The following is a 19,364-nucleotide window of genomic DNA, read 5'->3' on the forward strand; positions in this document are numbered from 1 at the left end:
GTTGTGCTTACTTCCTAGAATCGGGATTAATGCTATTTGTTTATTACTGGGAAAGTAAATAGACAATGGATGCAAGTATAGTTCTGCCACCTGCAGAAAATAAAAAAAAAAAAAATCACAGCTAGACTTGGTGCCTAATAATAGCCCAGGCTAGAGAAAAATCTGTTTTCTTAGAAATGTAATATTAATCTTAGCTCTAAGTATAGGTATAAACATGAGGACACTTACTAGGAATCTAGTCCAAAAATGTTTATTTAAGACTTACACTCCTCCATTGCTGTTGGGACTGCAAGCTGGAAATCAATCCAGTGGTTCCTCAGAAAGTTGGAAATTGTTCTACCTGAAGACCCCACCTATACCAGTCCTGAGCATATACTCAAAAGATGCTCCAACATATAACAAAGACACATGCTCCACTATGCTTATAGCAGCCTTATTTATAATAGCCAGAAGCTGGAAAAAGACCAGATGTCCCTCAACAGAAGAATGGATACAGAAAATGTGGTATATTCACACAATGGAGTACTACTCAGCTATTAAAAACAATGACTTCATAAAATTCGCAGGCAAATGGATGGAACTAGAAAATAAAATCCTGAGGCATCCCAGACACAAAAGAACACACATGGTATGTACTCACTGATAAGTGGGTGTTAGCCCAAAAGCTCAGAACACCCATGATATAACCCACAGCCCATAAGAAGAAGGAAGACCCAAGTGTAGATGCTTCAATCCTTCACAGAAGGGGCAACAAAATAATCACTGAAGGTAGAGGAAGGGAGGAACCTGGGAGGGAGAGAGAAGGGGGAGGAAAAAAAGGAGGGCAGGATCAGGTACTGGAAGGGACAGGAGAGAAGTACAAAGGGTCAAGAAATTGAGTAGAAATATGTAGCAGTGGGGGCTGGGGAACTGGGTGCTAGCCACCAGAAAGTCCCAGACACCAGAGAGTAGAGAGGTTCTTAGGACCCAAAAGCAATGAGTTTAGTAGAAATACCCAACAAAGGGGAGATAGAACCTGTAAAGACCATATGCAGTAGATAGGCGTGGCCCCCGGTTGAGGGATGGAGCCACCCATCCATCTCAATTTTTTTTATTTTTTTAATCAGTTATTTTATTTATTTACATTTCAAATGTTATTCCTCTTCCCAGTTTTCCTTCTGCAAAACCCCTATCCCATCCCCTCCTTTGCTTCTATGAGGCTGCTCCCCCACCTACCCACCCCAACTCCCACCTCACCACCCTAGCATTTCCCTATTCTGGGGCATCGAGCCTTCACAGGACTAAGTGCCTCCCCTCCCATTGATGCCACATAAGGCCATCCTCTGCTACATATGCAGCTAGAGTCATGGGTCCCTCCATGTGTATTCTTTGGTTGGTGGTTTAGTCCCTGGGAGCTCCAGGGTATCTGGTTGGTTGATATTGTTATCCTTCCTATGGGGTTCTAAACCCCTTAAGCTCCTTCAGTCTTTCCCCTAACTTCCATTGGGGTCTTCTAATCCCATGGTTAGCTGCAAGCATCCGCATCTGTATTGGTAAGACTCTGGCAGAGCCTCTCAGAAGACAGCTATATCAGGCTCCCGTCAACAAGCACTTCTTGGTATCAGCAACAGTGTCTGGGTTTGGTAGCTACATATGGGATGGATCCCCAGGTGGGGCAGTCTCTGGATGGCCTTTCTGTCTCTGCTCCACTCTTTGTCCCTATATTTTCTTTAAACAGGAGCAATTCTGGGTTAATATTTTTGAGATGGATAGGTGGCTCCATCCTTCAACCAGGGGCCATGCCTAATCTCTAGATATGGTCTCTACAGGTTCTCTCTCCCCAGGTGTGGGAGGAGACGGGAGATGTACAGAGGGTCAGGAAATTGAACAGAGGTGTGTAGCAATGGGGGATGGGGAACTGGGAGTAGTCACCAGAAAGTCCCAGATGCCAGGAAAGCAAGAGGCTCCCAGGTCTCAATGGGGATAATATCTCAGAATTTTTAACCCAGAAATGTTCCTGTCCAAAGGAAAGACAGGGACAAAAACTGGAACAGAGACTGAAGGAAAGACCATCCAGAGATCGCCCCACCTGGGGATCCATCCCATCTGCAGACATCAAACCTCCATACTACCGCTGATGCCAAGAAGAGCTTGCTGACAGGAGCCTGGTATGGCTGTTCCCTGAGAGGCTCTACCAGCACCTGACCAATACAGATACAGATACTCACAGCCAACCACTGGACTGAGCCCCAGGACTCCAGTGGAAGAGCTAGGGGAAGGACTAAATGAGCTGAAGAAGTTGCAACCTCTTAGGAAGAACAATATCAACTAACTAGACACCCTCCCCCCACACAGAGCTGCCAGGGACTAAACCACTAACCAAAGAATACACATGGAAGGACCCATGACTCTAGCTGCATACGTAGCAGAGGATGGCTTTATGGGAGGGGAGGCCCTTGGTCCTGTGGAGGCTTCATGCCCTGGCATAGGGGATGCTAGAGTGGTGAGGCAGGAGTGGGTGAGTGGGTAGAGAAGCACCCATACAGGGAAAGGAGGGGGAGAGGGGGAATGGGATGAGCAGTTTGTGGGGGGTTAACAGGGAAGGGGGATATCATGTGAAATGTAAACAGATAAAATGATTAATAAAAAAGATTTACATAATGTATAGAGTTTTTGTAATTTGGAAGCATTCCTTTAAACGATAGATACTTCTGTTTGCTTATTTCAGGAAGCTATGGCTGTTTCTGGTTTGATTTTCTCTTTCTGAAATGCAGTTTCACATATCGAATGCTGGCCTTGAACTCAGTGTGTACTAGCAGGGGATGACCCTGAGCTTCTGACCTTTCTGCCTCCATCTTCTAAATGCTATGACAACCCCGAGCCCCGTCCCATGCTTCATTCATGCTAGGCAAGCACTCTAGCTGGTACATTGAATCTCCGGCCCCTATTTGTTTTAATTATGATTTAAATTATTTGTGTGTGTGTGTGTGTGTGTGTGTGTGTGTGTGTGTGTGTGTGTGTGTGTGTGTGTTTAGGTCAGATGACAGCTTGGGGGAAATGGTTCTCTCCTTCCACCATGAGGATCCCAAGGATTGAACTCATGTCACCAGGCTTGCCAGCAGGTAACATTACTCATGGAACCATATTGCCAGCCTTCCTATTTCTGTTTTGGTTTGGGGTTTCTGAGACAGACTCTCACTATGCAGGCTGGCCTGGAATTCACAGTGTAGAGCAGGCTGGCCTTGAACTCACAGAGATCCTCTTTCTTCAGCTTCCTGAGTTCTGGGATTAAAGGTGTGTGTCATCATCTCAGACCTATTTATGGTTTTCTTTTGTCTTGCTATTTTGCCTTTTCTGCTACATTCATTTTTATTCCTTTTCTCCCTCCTCCCCCATTTCTTAATTATACCTAAAATCATAGCTGCATTTAATATTAGCATCAGTCTCCTGAGGCAAACCCTGGCGACAAAATGAAACACAGTCCTGCTGTTTAAGACCAGCTGATCATCTATTAATCCCACACACCTGATGGGGGCCCAGCTTACTTAAAAAACAAAGTAGTAAATCCATAGACAGTGGAAATGGCTGTTGGACTCTCCAGAGGTTACTCTCATCCTGTGGGTGGGGCAGTAGACACTCTCTCCTCCTCTCCTCTCTTGTCTTCCCAAACGGTGTAGAAGAAGCCTGCATCTCTGATCTGCATTGGTTCTGCGTCACTCCTGAAAAGATGTCCTGCACTCAGCTTCCGAGAGCATGTTCCTGCCACAGCAGCCTTAAGTGAAGTTGGAATTTACAAACTGGTCGAGCAAGATGCTGAGATTCTGCTTAATTTGAAGACAAGCTGGCCTAACCGTGGGAAATAATGTATCTTTGAGAAAACTGTTGTTTCACAAAGATGACACTTGGATTGAAGTTGTCTGATAAAATGTTGACTTAATGAAACCAGACAAATGAAAACTTGGTAGAACCATTTATTATCTTGAGTTACGATGCCACTAAAACATTGACCACATTTTTTCCATCCTCTTGTTCCTAAGGAAACAAAGAACAGAAAAAGTCAGCTATGAGAAGCAGAGTAATTGTATTACAAATAGAAATGCAGATGTCTGAAGGCAGTGTGAGAGCAAAGGTCTGCCATGTCTGACCTCCATTGTGCTAAGCAAGAGGAGCTATTGTAGGAAGCAACCAATGAATTGTAGGAATACTTATGAATGCATGTGTAGAGTGAAAAATTATAAAGGCCATTTTATGAAATATGTGTAGATTTTTCCGCCTTACAGAACTCGGGACTGAAAATAAGATTTCAGGCCTTCACATTCCAGGTGAAGGACACTTGCTGGATTACATTCCCCAAGCCTCACCCAAGGCAGGAAGGCATTCCTGACTACAGATAAAGATGTTATCACCTAGGTGGGGCCATAGCCCTATAGCCGGAAAAAGTGACTCTAGATCGTTTGGGCTAGATTCTCTGAAATGTTCCACTGTTCTTGGTTACCCCTCCCTTGGTCTTCCCAGTGCTATGTTCAAAATTTGTAAAACAACCAATCATGTGTAAGCGCGCGAAAATGCCTTCCTCCCCCCACCCCATGCTATAAAAGACCCTTTATCCCACCACACGTGGCCAAAAACCCTGCTCTTGGAGCTAAAGAGCATGTCGTTTTTGACCGCCGGCTCCTCCCCTAATAAACCTCTGCTGATTGCATCCAGGTATGGTTTCTTGTGATTTTTGGGTGGTCGCAATCCGGAGGCTTGAGGAAGGGTCTCCCGAGTATGGGGCTCTTCATTTGGGGGCTCGTCCGGGATATGCGACCACCTTAATCCAAGAACCACGCTGGGAGGTAAAGGGACACCGCGGTTTTTTCTGTCTGGTTGTTGTGTGACCTTTTGTATAAATTGCCTGGTTTTTCATGTACTGATTTCTGGTTTTTCATGTGCGGGTTTGCCTAAATCGTCTGATTTCTCGTGTGCTAGGGTTGCCTAAATCGTGTGCTGTTTTGTCTAGGTTTGTTTAAGTTATTTGGTTTCTAAGTTGTTTGTGCCCGTCTGTCTGAATTATTTGGTTTCTGAAAAGTGCACTTCGGTTTGGACTGGCAGCTGTTTCTGTCTCGTGAGGGGCAGTAAACCATTTTTGTTTCGAGAGGAGACAAATGAGTGATTAGCAGACGTGCTGGAGAGTCACTAGCTGCTGCACCCCCAGAGACGTTTGGGGGTTCATCTAGGTGCCGGGGAGGATGTGGAATCCCTCTAGGCTGGCACAGGTTTGCATCTAGGTGCCGGAGAGGACGTGGAATCCCTCTTGGCTGGCACTGGCGATTGAGACGGGTTTTTTTGTTAGTCTTTTTGTGTGTTAACAATGAAAACTAGAGAGAAAAGGTCAGAAATGGCCACCGTGGTAGTTGTGCTCTCATGGCAGTGTGTCTATTTTTGGATTGTTCATTGCTGGTATGTTAGAAATCTGTTAGACTTGGTCCAGCATAGGCTGACCAAGTTGTCTGAATCTGTTAAATCTGAATCTGTGAAGACTGACCGCGTTGTCTGGTTATTGGAGTCTTACTTGGAAGGCGAGAGGACTTCCAGAAGGTCAGGGGATCTGACCGTTGGATTTCAGGGGGAAGGTGAGAGGCCTTCCAGAAGGTCAGGGGATCTGACTGTCAGGTTTCAAGAGACTGAGCGCTCCTACTTGGGAGAAGACGTGGAATCCTTCTCCATCTGGGGTCGTGACCAAATGTAGTTAAGTGTTATTTGTGCCACCCGTGGCAGGGGTGAGCTATCTGTGTTTTATGTACTACACGTGAGAGGGGTGAGTTATTTGTGTTGTTTTTTTATATGTGTGTGTCTTTTCTTGGCAAATCATCTGTGTGTTAGCTGTTAATCTACTGTGTTAAACATCTTGAGTTAAAAATAGGTAACATGATTGCCGGCAGAGAGAGAAATGAAGCCGCTGGTACAAGAATACAACTGCAGAAAGGCGGGCAGGTCCTTTAATAAGGGGCAACTACCTCAGTTCATGCTCGTGGTTCGTGTTCCTACAGCCCGCCTACCGCATGTAGGGTATGCTTCAGGTAACAGCACATGGAGGGTGCCCTCACCCAGCCCACACTTGGCGGGCTACAACTCGTGGTTCCCCAGCACAGCAACAGCGTGCAACAGCTACCTAGTTTGGTATTCCTGGCTGTACTGGGTACCTTGAGGTCACTAGTGCAACAAATGGCGGTTTTCCACCTGCCGCCTATGAAGATAGATGAGAACCCAGGTGATAAAAGAAAAAAGAAAAAAACCTGGCAGTGGAGCCAGGACAGCTAGACAAACAGCCGCAGCAAGATTGTTCACCTGAGAGTTAATTATTATTATTTTTTTTTAAAGAGAGACAAGAACTGGTTAAAACTGCTTACTTAATTTAGTTTAAAACTTACTTGTGAGGCAGTCTTGATTTACACAAGAAAAACTGATAATTCGCCCTGCTCTGTGGCTAGGAGAAGGGCACCAGCAGAAAGTAGAAAAATAAGGGGGCCAGCAGTTTTTTAGCTTCTGTATGTAATAAGGAAGTTGATAATGATTTTTCCCAGTTTTATAAGTAAAGGAGTGCTTTTTTCTAAAATTACAGCTTAAAAGTTATAGGCTGCCCTGAGTCAGAAATATATATATATATATATATATATATATATATATATATATATCCTTCAGTTTTGATAAATTTTTTAGCCATTACTGTTTGAGACAATTTCATTATTTATATGAAATTTTCATTAAGATTTTGTTCAAAGATGAGAGTTCTGACAAGATAAAATTAAAGAAGTGGTGAAGACTTGTGCTCTTATGTTAGACATAAGAATGTTTACTTTATTGTTCTTGTATATCACTTCTACCAACGTTTCTATTTTGTTAAAGGTTAAATTCAAATAAGTGTCAAATGTAACTCAAGTTGCCTTTTAAAAATTGTTAATAACTGTATGAACCTTCAACATCTTAATAATCCTTGCTGTGCAATGCTACAGATAAGGTAAAAGCCTTGCTTTCACAAGACCTTTGCAGGTTCTGGTCTTCAGATTGGGGACCCCGTCAATTGATCAGGCCGTGGTCAGCAGCAGGTCAATTTGGAGCAGATTTGACTGAGACCTCCATGTGACAGAAGGTAAGGGACACCCAGAGGCCCACGCTGATAGGTCTTGAGAGAGAAGATTATATGAGACCCCACTAAGTTTGATCAGGACACATGAGGTTAAGCAGAGATCAGATAAGTTACCCACAGCCTTTCTAGACTAGCTCATAGAGACATTATGTCAGTGTAGACAAGGCTCCAGAGGCTACAGAGACTACAAGATAAGTCATTGAAAGATTTAGGAAGTATACTACATATTAAAATGATTGATGGTAATAGCAAGTGAGAGAAGATTTAAAAGAAAGGAATAGAGAAGAGGAATAGAGAAGGTTTAGTGTAAGTCTAGAAGAAAAGAGTAGAGAAGAAGAATAGAGATCAGTTGCTGTGAGTCCACAGGAATAGAGAGGAATAGAGGAGACTAGAGAGAGGTGAAGAAAGAGAAAGGTGACAGGAAAGAATTTACAGAAAGCAGAAAAAAGGGATTCCAATCAAAGAGAGATAAAACTCTTTGAAAAAGACCAGTGTGTGCATTGCAAGTAAAGGAGCCAGCTTCAGGGTCCAAGAGGGCCCTAACAAATAGAAGCCAGGGCCAGAAAATCCCAGGCCTCGAAAAACACCCCAAGTGGCGAAGATAACAGCTCTGTGTGAAGACGGCTATTGAGATAGATGGGGCAGCTTGGAGCCACCCAACCTTTGATAGACACAGGGGCTTCCTCCAGGCCAATGGGTCAAAAGGTATTCATGGACTACCCGAAAATGGTGGACTAAGAGATGGGCTGGGTATCCCATTCATTTATGGTCATCCTAGACTGTTCCTACCCTCTGTCGGGTTGAGACTTACTCCCCAGGATTGGGGCCCAGACAGGCTGCAACTAACTGACAAGAACTCACGGGTAGAGGAAAGGCTCCTCCTACTGACTCCAGCCGGGAGCCGAGGTAACGTGCTTTACAGACGGGAGCAGTTTTCTCCATGCTGGTCAGAGACAAGCCAGCGCTACTGTGGTGGACACATGCCATCTGGACTGACTCCCCACCCCTGAGATCATCGGTGCAGAGAACAACCTTGGAACTTGGGGCTGGCAAGAAGACCAACATCTGCATGGACAACAGGTATGCTTTTGCCACAGCCCATGTCCGCAGAATGACATACCAAGAGAGGAAACCCTGATGAAGCCAGCAACTGTGAGTACTGGACACAGTTGCCCAGGACACCAAAAGGGAGGAGACTCCAGCCTGAGGCAATAACCGGACAGATCAAGTGGCTTGATACAGGAGCCCTCCCAGGTTTGGGGCCTAAAATAGACAATGGCGCACACAAGAAGGGAGAACTATACTCCCCAGAAAGCAAAGGATTTACCAGGCTAAATACACAGATGGACTCTTAAGATATGAGTGCAACCAAGCAGCTAAGAGACTTAAAGCGTATAAGGGACCTTAGGTTTTAAGCCAGAGAAATAATAAGACTTAGAGTAGATAAGAAATACCTAGGAGAAAACAGCCTAGAATAGGGACCTTCCCGAGGTTTCAAGTGTCCTAGGTAATTAGATCAGAGAGCAGTTTTAAGGTAAGTCAGGAATTGAAGATCCACTGTTTATATTGTCTCCGAAGCTCAGGACAGGTAGAGAGAATATACAGGACCCTAAAATTAAACTACCCTTGGGAACTGGCGCTGGCTAGAGTGTCCCTTGTTGCTCCATACCCAGAATGCCCATTTTGTGTGAGAAATGATTTTTCAGGCTACTAAAAGACTGTTCCTGGTGCTGTGGACCATCCGACCTCCTTGAAGTTCACCATCACCACCTGTGACTGATGCCAACTGGAGAAGATCCAGATGCCTGAACAACCCCCTACTCTTTGGCTCCAGGTCTTCTGCTATTCTACAAGGCTAAAGAAGCAGCAGGCCTTGACTCCTGAGACCATCCCAGAGGCACAGGGAAAATGCTGCCTTGGAGGGTGGGACTTAGTGTGTGTACACCCAAGGTTAAATGACAGCTTGTGATTACAAGATTGAAGTTGAAATGTGAATCTAGAGTTATATAGATTTGTTCCTTTTGCAATTTCTCTTTATTATATATGTGATTTTATGTATATGTAGACAGCTATGTGCCACAAAATGTGGAAAAGTCAGAAGACAACTTTGAAAGTGTGCTACAAAGAAAAGGAAATGTTTTGAAACCCCTAGTCAATAGAATAGAGCCCAAGAACCCCTGCTAACAGATACCTAGTGCCTAAAATTGATAAATGGTAGACTTACAGCTCCGGGTTAACACCATGTGTTTCCACTGCTATCTTTGATGAAAACAAAGATTATTGTGTACTTGTCCAGCTAGATCCCGCAGGTACTCTTGAACTGAGTTTGAGATACACCCTAGATGATTCTGCAGAGAGCCTATTTTCCTTGACTCTAGCTGTTACATTGTGACTAGGAGTGGCCATAGGTATAGAGACAGGTGTAACTACATTGATACAGACACCTCATTACTTTCATCAGCTGAGAGCTGCCACTGATGTGGATTTGAGAGCCCTAGAACAGTCAGTAACAAAGTTAAGTTGTTACTAGACTTGCTGTTTCTTAAAGGAGAAAGTCTGTGTGCTGCTCTAAGAAAAAATGTTACTATTATGTAGACCATTCAAGAGTGACCAGAGAGTAAATTCAGAAAAAAGTTAGACCAGAGACAAGATAGAGAGGCACAGCAACGTTGATTCGAGAGTTGGTTCAATCCTCCCTTGCTGGACCCCTTGTGATTTTACTTTTGCTCTTAACCATAGGCCCCTACATTTAAAATAGATTAGTAACTTTTGTTAGAGAAAGGATAAATGCTGTTCAGCTTTTTGTGTTGCGCCACCAATATAAGACTTTGGGTCAAGAAAATGGTAATTATGACACTGGAGTTTAAACTTTTCTAAAGATCCAAATCGGAAAAAGTGGGGTTGAAAATAGACTTATTAATAATTGAGTTTTTATGATTAAAAACATAACCAAATTGGAAGAGGTGGGGATGTAGAGTGAAAAATTATAAAGGCCATTTTATGAAATATGTGTAGATTTTTCCGCCTTACAGAACTCGGGACTGAAAATAAGATTTCAGGCCTTCACATTCCAGGTGAAGGACACTTGCTGGATTACATTCCCCAAGCCTCACCCAAGGCAGGAAGGCATTCCTGACTACAGATAAAGATGTTATCACCTAGGTGGGGCCATAGCCCTATAGCCGGAAAAAGTGACTCTAGATCGTTTGGGCTAGATTCTCTGAAATGTTCCACTGTTCTTGGTTACCCCTCCCTTGGTCTTCCCAGTGCTATGTTCAAAATTTGTAAAACAACCAATCATGTGTAAGCGCGCGAAAATGCCTTCCTCCCCCCACCCCATGCTATAAAAGACCCTTTATCCCACCACACGTGGCCAAAAACCCTGCTCTTGGAGCTAAAGAGCATGTCGTTTTTGACCGCCGGCTCCTCCCCTAATAAACCTCTGCTGATTGCATCCAGGTATGGTTTCTTGTGATTTTTGGGTGGTCGCAATCCGGAGGCTTGAGGAAGGGTCTCCCGAGTATGGGGCTCTTCACATGTTGGTCATTGAGGTTACTATATCCACTTTGGGAATCCACTATGTTCAAATAGTGGAATCCACTATTTGAAAAACACTGTGAGCTGGGAGTGGTGGAAGACATCAATAATCCCAGCACTCTGAAGGCTGAGGCAGGAGGATCACTAAAAGGTTCAAGACTTGCCTGAGCAACACAGTGAGATACTGTCTGTCTCAACCCCATCGCTACGCACTGCAAAATAATAATAATAATAATAATAATGTTTTATAAAATGATGGTTAAGCTATGGTTGTTCCTAATATTCTATGTTCATATTCTTCCATTTAAGGTATTTCTTAGTTGGGTTTGTGTGCAAATTCCTATGCACATGTGTTTATTTATCCATGTGTTGTGGAACACACACCCGTGTGTGTGTGTGTGTGTGTGTGTGTGTGTGTGTGTGTATAGGCCAGAGGTCAATCTTGAATATTGTTCTTCAAGATGTCCACCTTATTTTAGAGACAGGATCTGATACTGGAACTTTGGGTAAGTCCCAGGGTTCCATCTGCCGCTGCCTCCCCTAGACAGGTATTATAAGTATACACCATCACGTCAGACTTTTTATGTGGATTCTAGGGAGCAAACTCTATGTTTGCATGCCAACAGCTACCACTAAGCAACTCCCCAGCTCTTCCTATCTCCATTTCTTGTGACAATGGCAATCTTTTTTCTCTGGCTGAAATATTTTAGAGGTCAGACACTGCTTTAGCCATTGCCTTCGGTAATATTTATGTAGCTGGTGAGATAAGAAAGCCTTTGTGTATGTGTATCTGGGTATATATTTGCATATGTGCAAGCAGAGGCCAGAGGTTGATGTTGGGTGTCTTCCTCAGTTGCTTCTGACTTTACTTTTTAAAACAAAGTCTCAGTGAACCTAGAGCTCACTGGTTTAGCTAGGCTGGCTGAGCAGTGCTTTTCCCAGTGCTGGCATTACAGACATGGGCCACTGTGCCCAGCTTTTACATGGGGGCCCAGAATTTAAAGTTTGGTCCTTACAGATGTGTCACAAGCCTTTGCCAGATGAGCCATCTCCCTGGTCTGAGACAAGACTCTAAACTTTTATCCCGTTTAACATTTCCTTGGTCATGGGAGTAATAGGTTGTAGGGCCATGAAAGGGGTCTTGGTTTTGGTGGAAGTGCTGGCTGGAAAGCCCAGAGACCCAACAGGTGTCCATTGCCTGTAAGGGAGGGCATCTATTCCGCCGTACTCCCAGAATCCAAGATCTTAACACCATGGCATGGAACTCCATTGACCTACATTGTTCAGTCACATTCAGAGCAATGCAGCCCCACCCAAAGAGCACAGGTAGAGGGCAGGACTATAGGCCTCTGGCCCTAGAGAGATTTACATACTAATGAGATGCCTGATGGCCAGAGGGTGGAGCCAATTAAGCATTCTTTCCCCAGCCCCTCCCCCTCTCTCCTTCCCTATTTAAGTTGGGGGGGGTGCACATCCAGATTGGGGGGGGGTGCACATCCAGATTTATCCATCATGCCAATAAGGCCATTTTGGAAACCCAAGGACTTTCTCGTGACATTGGGGCCACACTGTGAGGAACCGTGGAGAAGGCCTTTAATGAGCCGCTGTAGCCACAGCTGCCTGGAGGAACTTTCAGTGTTTCCAGCCACTTATCCACAATAGGTTTTGTGTGTGTGGTACTAGAAAGAGATCAGCCTCAGAGCCTTGCTCATGCAAGGCAAGGCAAGTGCTCTACCAACATCCCCAGCTCAGGCAATGACGCCTTGATTAATAAGTCCTCCGACAGTAAGGCTTTTACACAAATTGAGCTTAATTAGCTGGAAGACTTCTACACCTATAAAATTTTATTCCATCTTTTTTTCTGATGTGGCAACTATTTATCACTCTCACTGCCATAACATCTCAATCTAAAACTGTCCCGCTGGGGGCTGGAGAGATGGCTCAGTTAAGAGGCTGCTCTTCCAGAGGACCTAGGTTCAGTGCCCAGCCCACACATGGTGGCTCACAACAGGCTGTAACTTCAGTCCTACACTGCCTTCTTCTGGCCTCTGTAGACACACTGGGGCAAATGCTCATACACAGAAAATAAAAATAAAATCTCAAATATAAAAAATCAAGCATACACTTAGCCTACATTATTGATATGTGCCTTATAAAAAGTAATTTTGAGAAAACACTTTAGGATACATTCTATTCTATTGTATGAGGGGAAGGGGAGGATGAACTTGCTTTCTAGCTCAGGCTGGCATTGAACTCATGACCTTCCTGCCACTGCTATCCTCCGCACGCTGGGATCCAATGCTTGTTACTATCTATTTAAAGTCATATCGATTTATAATCATGTTTGGGTTTTTTTGTGTAATGGGGTGTCATCAGCATGCATGTGGACATCAGGTGACAACTTTGTGCCTTCAGTTTTCCTTTGCTACCTATATGTGAGCCCCAAAAATCAAACTCTGATTGCAAGGCTTGCACGGGAAGCACGTTCACTCACTCAGGTTTCCCACTGGTTCTCTTCCATATCATACACAGAGACAGATTTTCCAGCTACTGTGTGGTGTGGAAAGCATTAGTAATTCTAGCAGACTGAGATTCTGCTTCACATGATTCACCTTATGTGTGAGAATGGATGAGGTTTCTTGCTTACTTTTGTTTTGTTTTAATGTTAGAAAGAGTCTTGTTACGTAGCTCTGCCTGTGCTGTAACTCACTACGTAGATCGGTCTGCTCTCAAACTCACCAAGATCTACCTGCTTCTGTCTCCTGAGGGCCAGGGTTAAAGGTGTGCTCTAACACACCCCACATTGACAAGTTTTCCACTTGAGAAAAGAATGACTCAAAAAGAAAAAAAAAAAAAGAGAGAGAAAAGAATGACTCCACCTCTGTAACTTCCTCGTTAACCCTATCATCACCCCTCTCTTTCCCAGAGAGAGCTTTTTCTGCTTTTGTTTTCTAATTGCTGAAAGTTAAAGGGAATGAAACGTTTCACTCAAAAGGTAGTGTGGTGGGGTAGGGGGAGTATAGAGGTGGCTGAATGGGTAAAGCGCTCAATGTACAAGTGTAAGGACCTGAGTTTGAATCCCCAGAACGCAAGTAAAGCTGGGCACTGCAGTGTCAACTCCATGCTTGTAGCTACAGCAAGCTACAAGGTGGAAACTGAGAATCCTGCAAGCCTACAGGCTGGGTAGCCTGGGGTACGTAGTGCATCAGCCAACAACAAAGAGACAAGGCAGGAGGTAAAAACTGATACCTAAGGTTGTTCTGGGCCCACATGTGTGCCATGACACATGTATACACACACACACACATACTAAAGGAAGGGTAGTGGTACTCTATATGCAATGGTATTAATACTTCAAAGTCATACTATGCTATTAAAATATTTAAAACTTACACTTCATCCCTGAATTTATCCAAAGTTATTATATGTCCATCATCATTCAAAACTTCATCTGCAGCGCACAGGCCCAAGGTTTTCAGAGCTGCAAAAGTGAGAAAGAGAAGAAACGAAAATTTACAAACTAGGATTATTTTCAGCTGGAGAAAAGTAACATAGCAGCCTCAGCCTATCTGTGGGTTGAGCTGACCTTCTTTATACTGTATGAATGATATGCAGCCTCTGCCAGCGGTGTCCATCATCTCAAACATGGACACGATGTTAGAGTTGTCCATAAAGTAGGGATACGCCACTTTCATTGCCTTGGCGACTCTCAGACGTTCCAAAAGAGAGATTAAATACTCTCTCGGTTTTTCTGCAAATAAACAGTTGAGACTTACTCTTATATGAAATTAAACTGTGCACAAGTATAAACAGTCACTTATGAGGTTATCACTGTGGACTACAGAGTTAGTTCCAGGACAGCCAGGGCTACACAGAGAACTCGGCCTTGAAAAACCAAATGCATATATACATACACATGCACATACAGACATATGCACATGCATATATACATACATATGTACAGACATACAAATGCATACACATATGCATATACATACATGTGTACACACATGGTGAAACAAGATTGGTCAAATTCTAGCAATTAGAGTGGGTGATGGGTCCAGTAAACCAGTATAGACCAGTCACTTACCAAAGGTGCAAGCCTTTGAACCTTACAGTGCAACGGAGACTGCTTAAGGAACCGAACATGAAAGCTCTCTACCTTGGATGACTGAGCAATGCAATTCAGACTAGACCTGGGTGATTTTTGGTTTTTTTGTTTTTTTACAAGCTCCCCACGTGACCTAACTTGTAGAAAGAGGTGGACAGTAGACAGATGAAGAAGCTGGCATGATGCAGGGAAGAAGCTAAAACCCAGGAAACAGAAATGGTCTTAGACAAATGCAATCTTCTGATGAGGCAGAATGTTTGTGTGAGGCAGAATGTTTGTTGATCCAGGTGGTGCCCTGGATCAACAGGCTCTTCTGTTGAACTGATTTAAAAGCAGAAAATTGAGTTCATGTTCCAAAACTAAGACAGCAATTGAAAGCTCAGGAACTTTGGAACACTTGTCTCCTCCTCCCCCCGCCCCCCCAACCAAGGGAGAGGCTAATTAACATTCCTGGTCAGCTCAGGAACTTTGGAAAGGTTTGGGACACTTGCAGATGGAAGAGGCTGATTAACATTCCACAGGGGAGGGAACCCACCTGCAGGTGGGGAAGGCCCAGAGCAAGTAGACACAGTAGACACATTCCGCAGGACAGACCAACCCTTGCCACCTACAGACAAGTCCTTGCCACCTTATTCCCCAATGACCAATCAGTTTTAAAAATCACACTGTTCTGCCTATCACATTGTGCCTAATTGCTGCTGCCCTAAAAACTATAAAAACTGGCCAAACAGGCTGCCCGGGGTCGCCTCTCCTTTTGGATGCAGGATGACCCCAGCATGCTAGAACAATAAAATCCTCTTGCTTTTGCAATGATCCCCCAGCTCTGCGTCTTTAGCTTAGGGGATCTCTGGTAAACTAAGGTTGCTAGAGTCTTACACAATCACGGCAGAAGTCAGACATAAGACAGCGCCACTTAAATGACCAATGCCACCATCACTGCATTTTATTCTTTGAATATTAGGTGTCAGGCTCACATTTTCTAAAATCATTTTAAAGATATTGGTGAGAATTAATTTTTTAAGGCTATTGGGGCAGAGTTGACTCAACATTTAATAACACTTGCCTTTGCAAAAGATACAAGTTCTGTTCCCAGCACCTACGTCAAGTGGCTCACAAGAGCCTGTAACTCCAGTTCTAGGGGATCTGATGCCTTACTATGGCCTCTGTAGGCCCTTGCACACACGTATCATATATTGAAAGACACATACATAAATAAAAGTAAAAACAAACCTAAAGAAAAGGATAATGGATCCAGCACCAACTTCAACTGCTAGAATTTAACCAATCTTCTTATTTCACCATAGTGTTATTTACTTGCCCTTCTCTATGTATGTATATGTGTGTGTGTATGTATGTATGTATGTATCTGTCTGTCTGTCTGTCTGTCTGTCTGTCTGTCTATCCATTTAGTTTTTCAAGATAAGGTTTCTCCATGTAGCCCTGGCTGTCCTGGAACTCACTCTGTAGACCAGACTGGCCTCAAACTCAGAAAGCTGCCTGCCTCTGCCTTCAAATGCTGGGATTAAAGGTGTGCGCCACCATGTCTGGCTTCGCTATGTACGTTAAGGAAATCATACTGGTCATTAATTGAAATGTATGTCTCTGTTTTAGTTATTTTTTTCTGTTGTTATGCTAAAACACTGACAAAAGCAACTTAAGGGAGGAGGGTTTATTTTGCATCGCAGTATGGAGTTAAAGATCCATCAAGGCAGAGAAAGTCCAGAGCAGAAAGCAGAGAGGTGACTGCTTCTGCTCAGCTTACTTTCTGCTTTTTATATCTCCATGATCCTAATCCTGGGGATGCTTTTCCACCTGATGGTCAGGTTTTCCTCTCCCAAGTAGCCTGATCAAGACATACCACCGACATTCCCAGGGGCCCATCTCCCAGATGATTCTAGACTTCACTACTTTGACAATGAAGAAAAAGAGAAAAAGAACAAAGGAAGTGTAATGTAAGCATAATATATATGTAAATTAAACATTGACTCTTGTGAACATTAGATGTACTAAATTTGTGTTTTAAATTTAATGATTAGTGCTTAGGAGCACTTGTTCCTGCAAAGGATCTGATTCAGGTCCCAGCACCCATATGGTGCCTCATACCATGAGCAACTCTAGTTCAGGGGATCTGATACTGTCTTTTAACCTTTTCGGGGACCAGACACACAGGCACGCCCATGACACACAGCCATATATGCAGGCAAAACACCTACACACATTTAAATAAATATATTCTTTAAAATACAATAAAGTATTTCAAAATATTTTTCTCATCCCCTAGGTAATCATACTAGTTTTCGGTTTTTCTGCGTTGGAATGGTATTTCTGTTTCCTTTCCACAGAAGTAAATGAACATTTTGGAATTTTGGAGACTTACTATGAAGGCCGGCAGGCTCAAGTCACCCTGGGAGGAGCAATCTCGTTTTCATCTCAAATGTAACATCTTACCATACGCCAATAAAAATTATGAGATAACCCAAACTTTGAAGGAGTCTAATGTATAAAAATGCCAGGAAAAATACCTGGTTCCCCAGGAGGATCCTGGTAGCTCACACTAGCCTTTATTTAGTCCCCTTAATAAATTCAAGACTCCTTGGAATTGAAAAGATCTATCGCTTGCCTGGCCAAGGCTGATAGAATTGTAATTTATTTAATACTCCCCTGCCCCTGGTGTTCTGTGCGGTTCTGTCCCCATTAGATCTGTACTATACTACATTTTCCTGTGGAAGAGACTGACATTAAGTCTTGCTCCAAGCACTCATAACTAAGGAGTGGGCTTGGAGCTAGGCAATCCCCAGACTCTACCACTGGCAGACTCTGGCAGCATCCCTACCACTCCCCGCCGCACTAAGAGGACACTTATCATGTTTGAAGCAGAGTTGGGGATGTGTGTGGAGGGGGAAGGGCTCACAGAGCCTTTGAACTCCGTGTAGGGCTCCACTGTGAGGAAGCAATGGAGTGAGTGGAGAGAACTGGATATAGGGAGTGAGGTGGCGGGCTGGGGACCCTTTGCTTAGGAAGAAGTAGACAGAAAGCCAATGGAGACAAGACCCTTACTTGGTCGGGCAAAGAGGAGGAAGCTAGTAAGTTGACTCAGCAACTCCATGATCCGATGTCTTTCTAAATACAGCTTGGCCTGAAGCTCCCGGTCACCCGCAGGGTCCATGTTTCCAGGCTGAGCCGTTGCTAGGCGACCAGGCAGACTCCAGACGGCCCAACTCCGCCCCTTTCGTGCTCAGACACGTGAAACACCTCACCTTCTTCCCCAGCCCCGCCCCTCCTCCTCTTCCTCCTCTCTCCCAGGTGCCTCTTCCAGGGGCTTCCCTGGGGCAGAAGCAGGGGTGTGGTGGGCAGTCTGTGGAGGGCACACCGGCTTGTGGTGCGAGTGCCCACCCTTTATCGACTGAGGCTGTTTGGTCTGGGTTCCTGCTCCCTGTACTTGTTTGTCCCAGGATGGGGTTTTAAGTGATAGGAACCCAGGATTTACCAATAAGAATGTTAGCAGTTCTAAGAATCCTAAATAGCATTTTCTGAGTGAGCAGGAATGCTCTGGCAGGAGGTCTCAGGTTGAGCTCCTAAACTTTTTTCAGTTGCAGCTCTTTTAACACTTTTCCTGTGCAGCCTTGTATAAAATAGATGTATAATTTTAAGACAGTTCTTTGAAGTCAGGCGCAATATTGCATGCCTGTATGAAATATCGGTACTTGGGGGTGGAAGATTAAGGGTTTGGTGTCATCCTTGGCTACAAAGAGAGGTCAAGACCAGTCTGGGATACATAGCCCTGTCTCAGAAAACCAAAACAAACTAAATCAAAGCAAAACATTTTTCTTTGTAAACAGCATTAACAATAAAAGCAAATCTGTGTACTAATGTGCATGTAGGTGCTTGCTTATTTCAAGGAATTGAATGCTAGCTTGATACTTGACACTGCAAAGCACAGAGCAACGTCACCATTTTTCAAAGATAGTTGGTATTTTGATTTTACAATTGTCAAAGCCGAGAATGCTACATCACAGAAATACACAATACAAATCGGCTGCTGTGTGTTTAGGGCCATTCCAGTAATTCTTGGAAATTCTCTTTTTCCCAAGTCAAAAAATACACTTAATGATTTGATTTTATTTTATTCTTTTTTATGACATTCAAGGCAACAAACCAAACATCTGTGACTAGGCCATAGCTCAGTGGTATAGCACTTGACTAGAATGTCAAGACCGGGAGGTTAGATCTCCTGATTTGTAATAACAACACCCAAACATCTAAACAAACAAACCCAAAAGACCCTATTTAAAAAGGCTGGGGGTATGGATGAGTCTCTGAGCACTGGTCTAGTGTGAAGGAGGCTCTAGATTTAACCCCAGCAACCTCAAACAAAACATTAACTCATAAATTCCAGCAAGATATAAAGACGAGCATCCATAATCCCAGGACACGGAGGGAAGGCAGAGGCAGCCCAGGAAAATAAGTAAATGAATGAAGAAATTAATCCTTTGGATACAATCTAACACAGAGATTTCATGCATGCTGATGAATGACAGTAGGAAAGTATTAAAAGTATTTGTTATCTGTAATTAAGCCATCATGTGTCTATACAAGAAGAAAATTTTG

The 19,364-nt window shown here is 43.8% G+C and overlaps 1 protein-coding gene across 4 annotated transcripts; it reads right to left on the reverse strand.

Moving 5' to 3' along the window:
- Positions 1-234: 234 nt before the first annotated feature.
- On the reverse strand, positions 235-17,967 carry Efcab10 (EF-hand calcium binding domain 10). Of its 4 annotated transcripts, XR_013113185.1 has the most exons (5): positions 17,814-17,967; positions 14,232-14,396; positions 14,039-14,126; positions 3,525-3,698; positions 235-786 (listed from the first exon to the last, which is right to left on the reverse strand). XR_013113185.1 is itself a non-coding variant. In XM_076941994.1 (4 exons), exons 1-4 carry the CDS (start codon positions 17,920-17,922, stop codon positions 3,590-3,592), a joined length of 471 nt encoding a protein of 156 aa, XP_076798109.1. In that variant the 5' UTR covers positions 17,923-17,967; the 3' UTR covers positions 3,469-3,589. The 4 variants fall into 4 exon arrangements, 3 of the variants coding, with proteins under 3 accessions (XP_076798109.1, XP_034370421.1, XP_076798110.1); XM_076941994.1 differs by lacking the exon at positions 235-786 and having other exon boundaries at positions 3,469-3,698; XM_034514530.2 differs by lacking the exons at positions 235-786; positions 3,525-3,698 and adding an exon at positions 3,933-4,011.
- Positions 17,968-19,364: the final 1,397 nt, after the last annotated feature.

Source organism: Arvicanthis niloticus, chromosome 11 (genome assembly GCF_011762505.2).
Source record: "Arvicanthis niloticus isolate mArvNil1 chromosome 11, mArvNil1.pat.X, whole genome shotgun sequence".
NCBI classification, from domain to species: Eukaryota; Metazoa; Chordata; class Mammalia; order Rodentia; family Muridae; genus Arvicanthis; species Arvicanthis niloticus.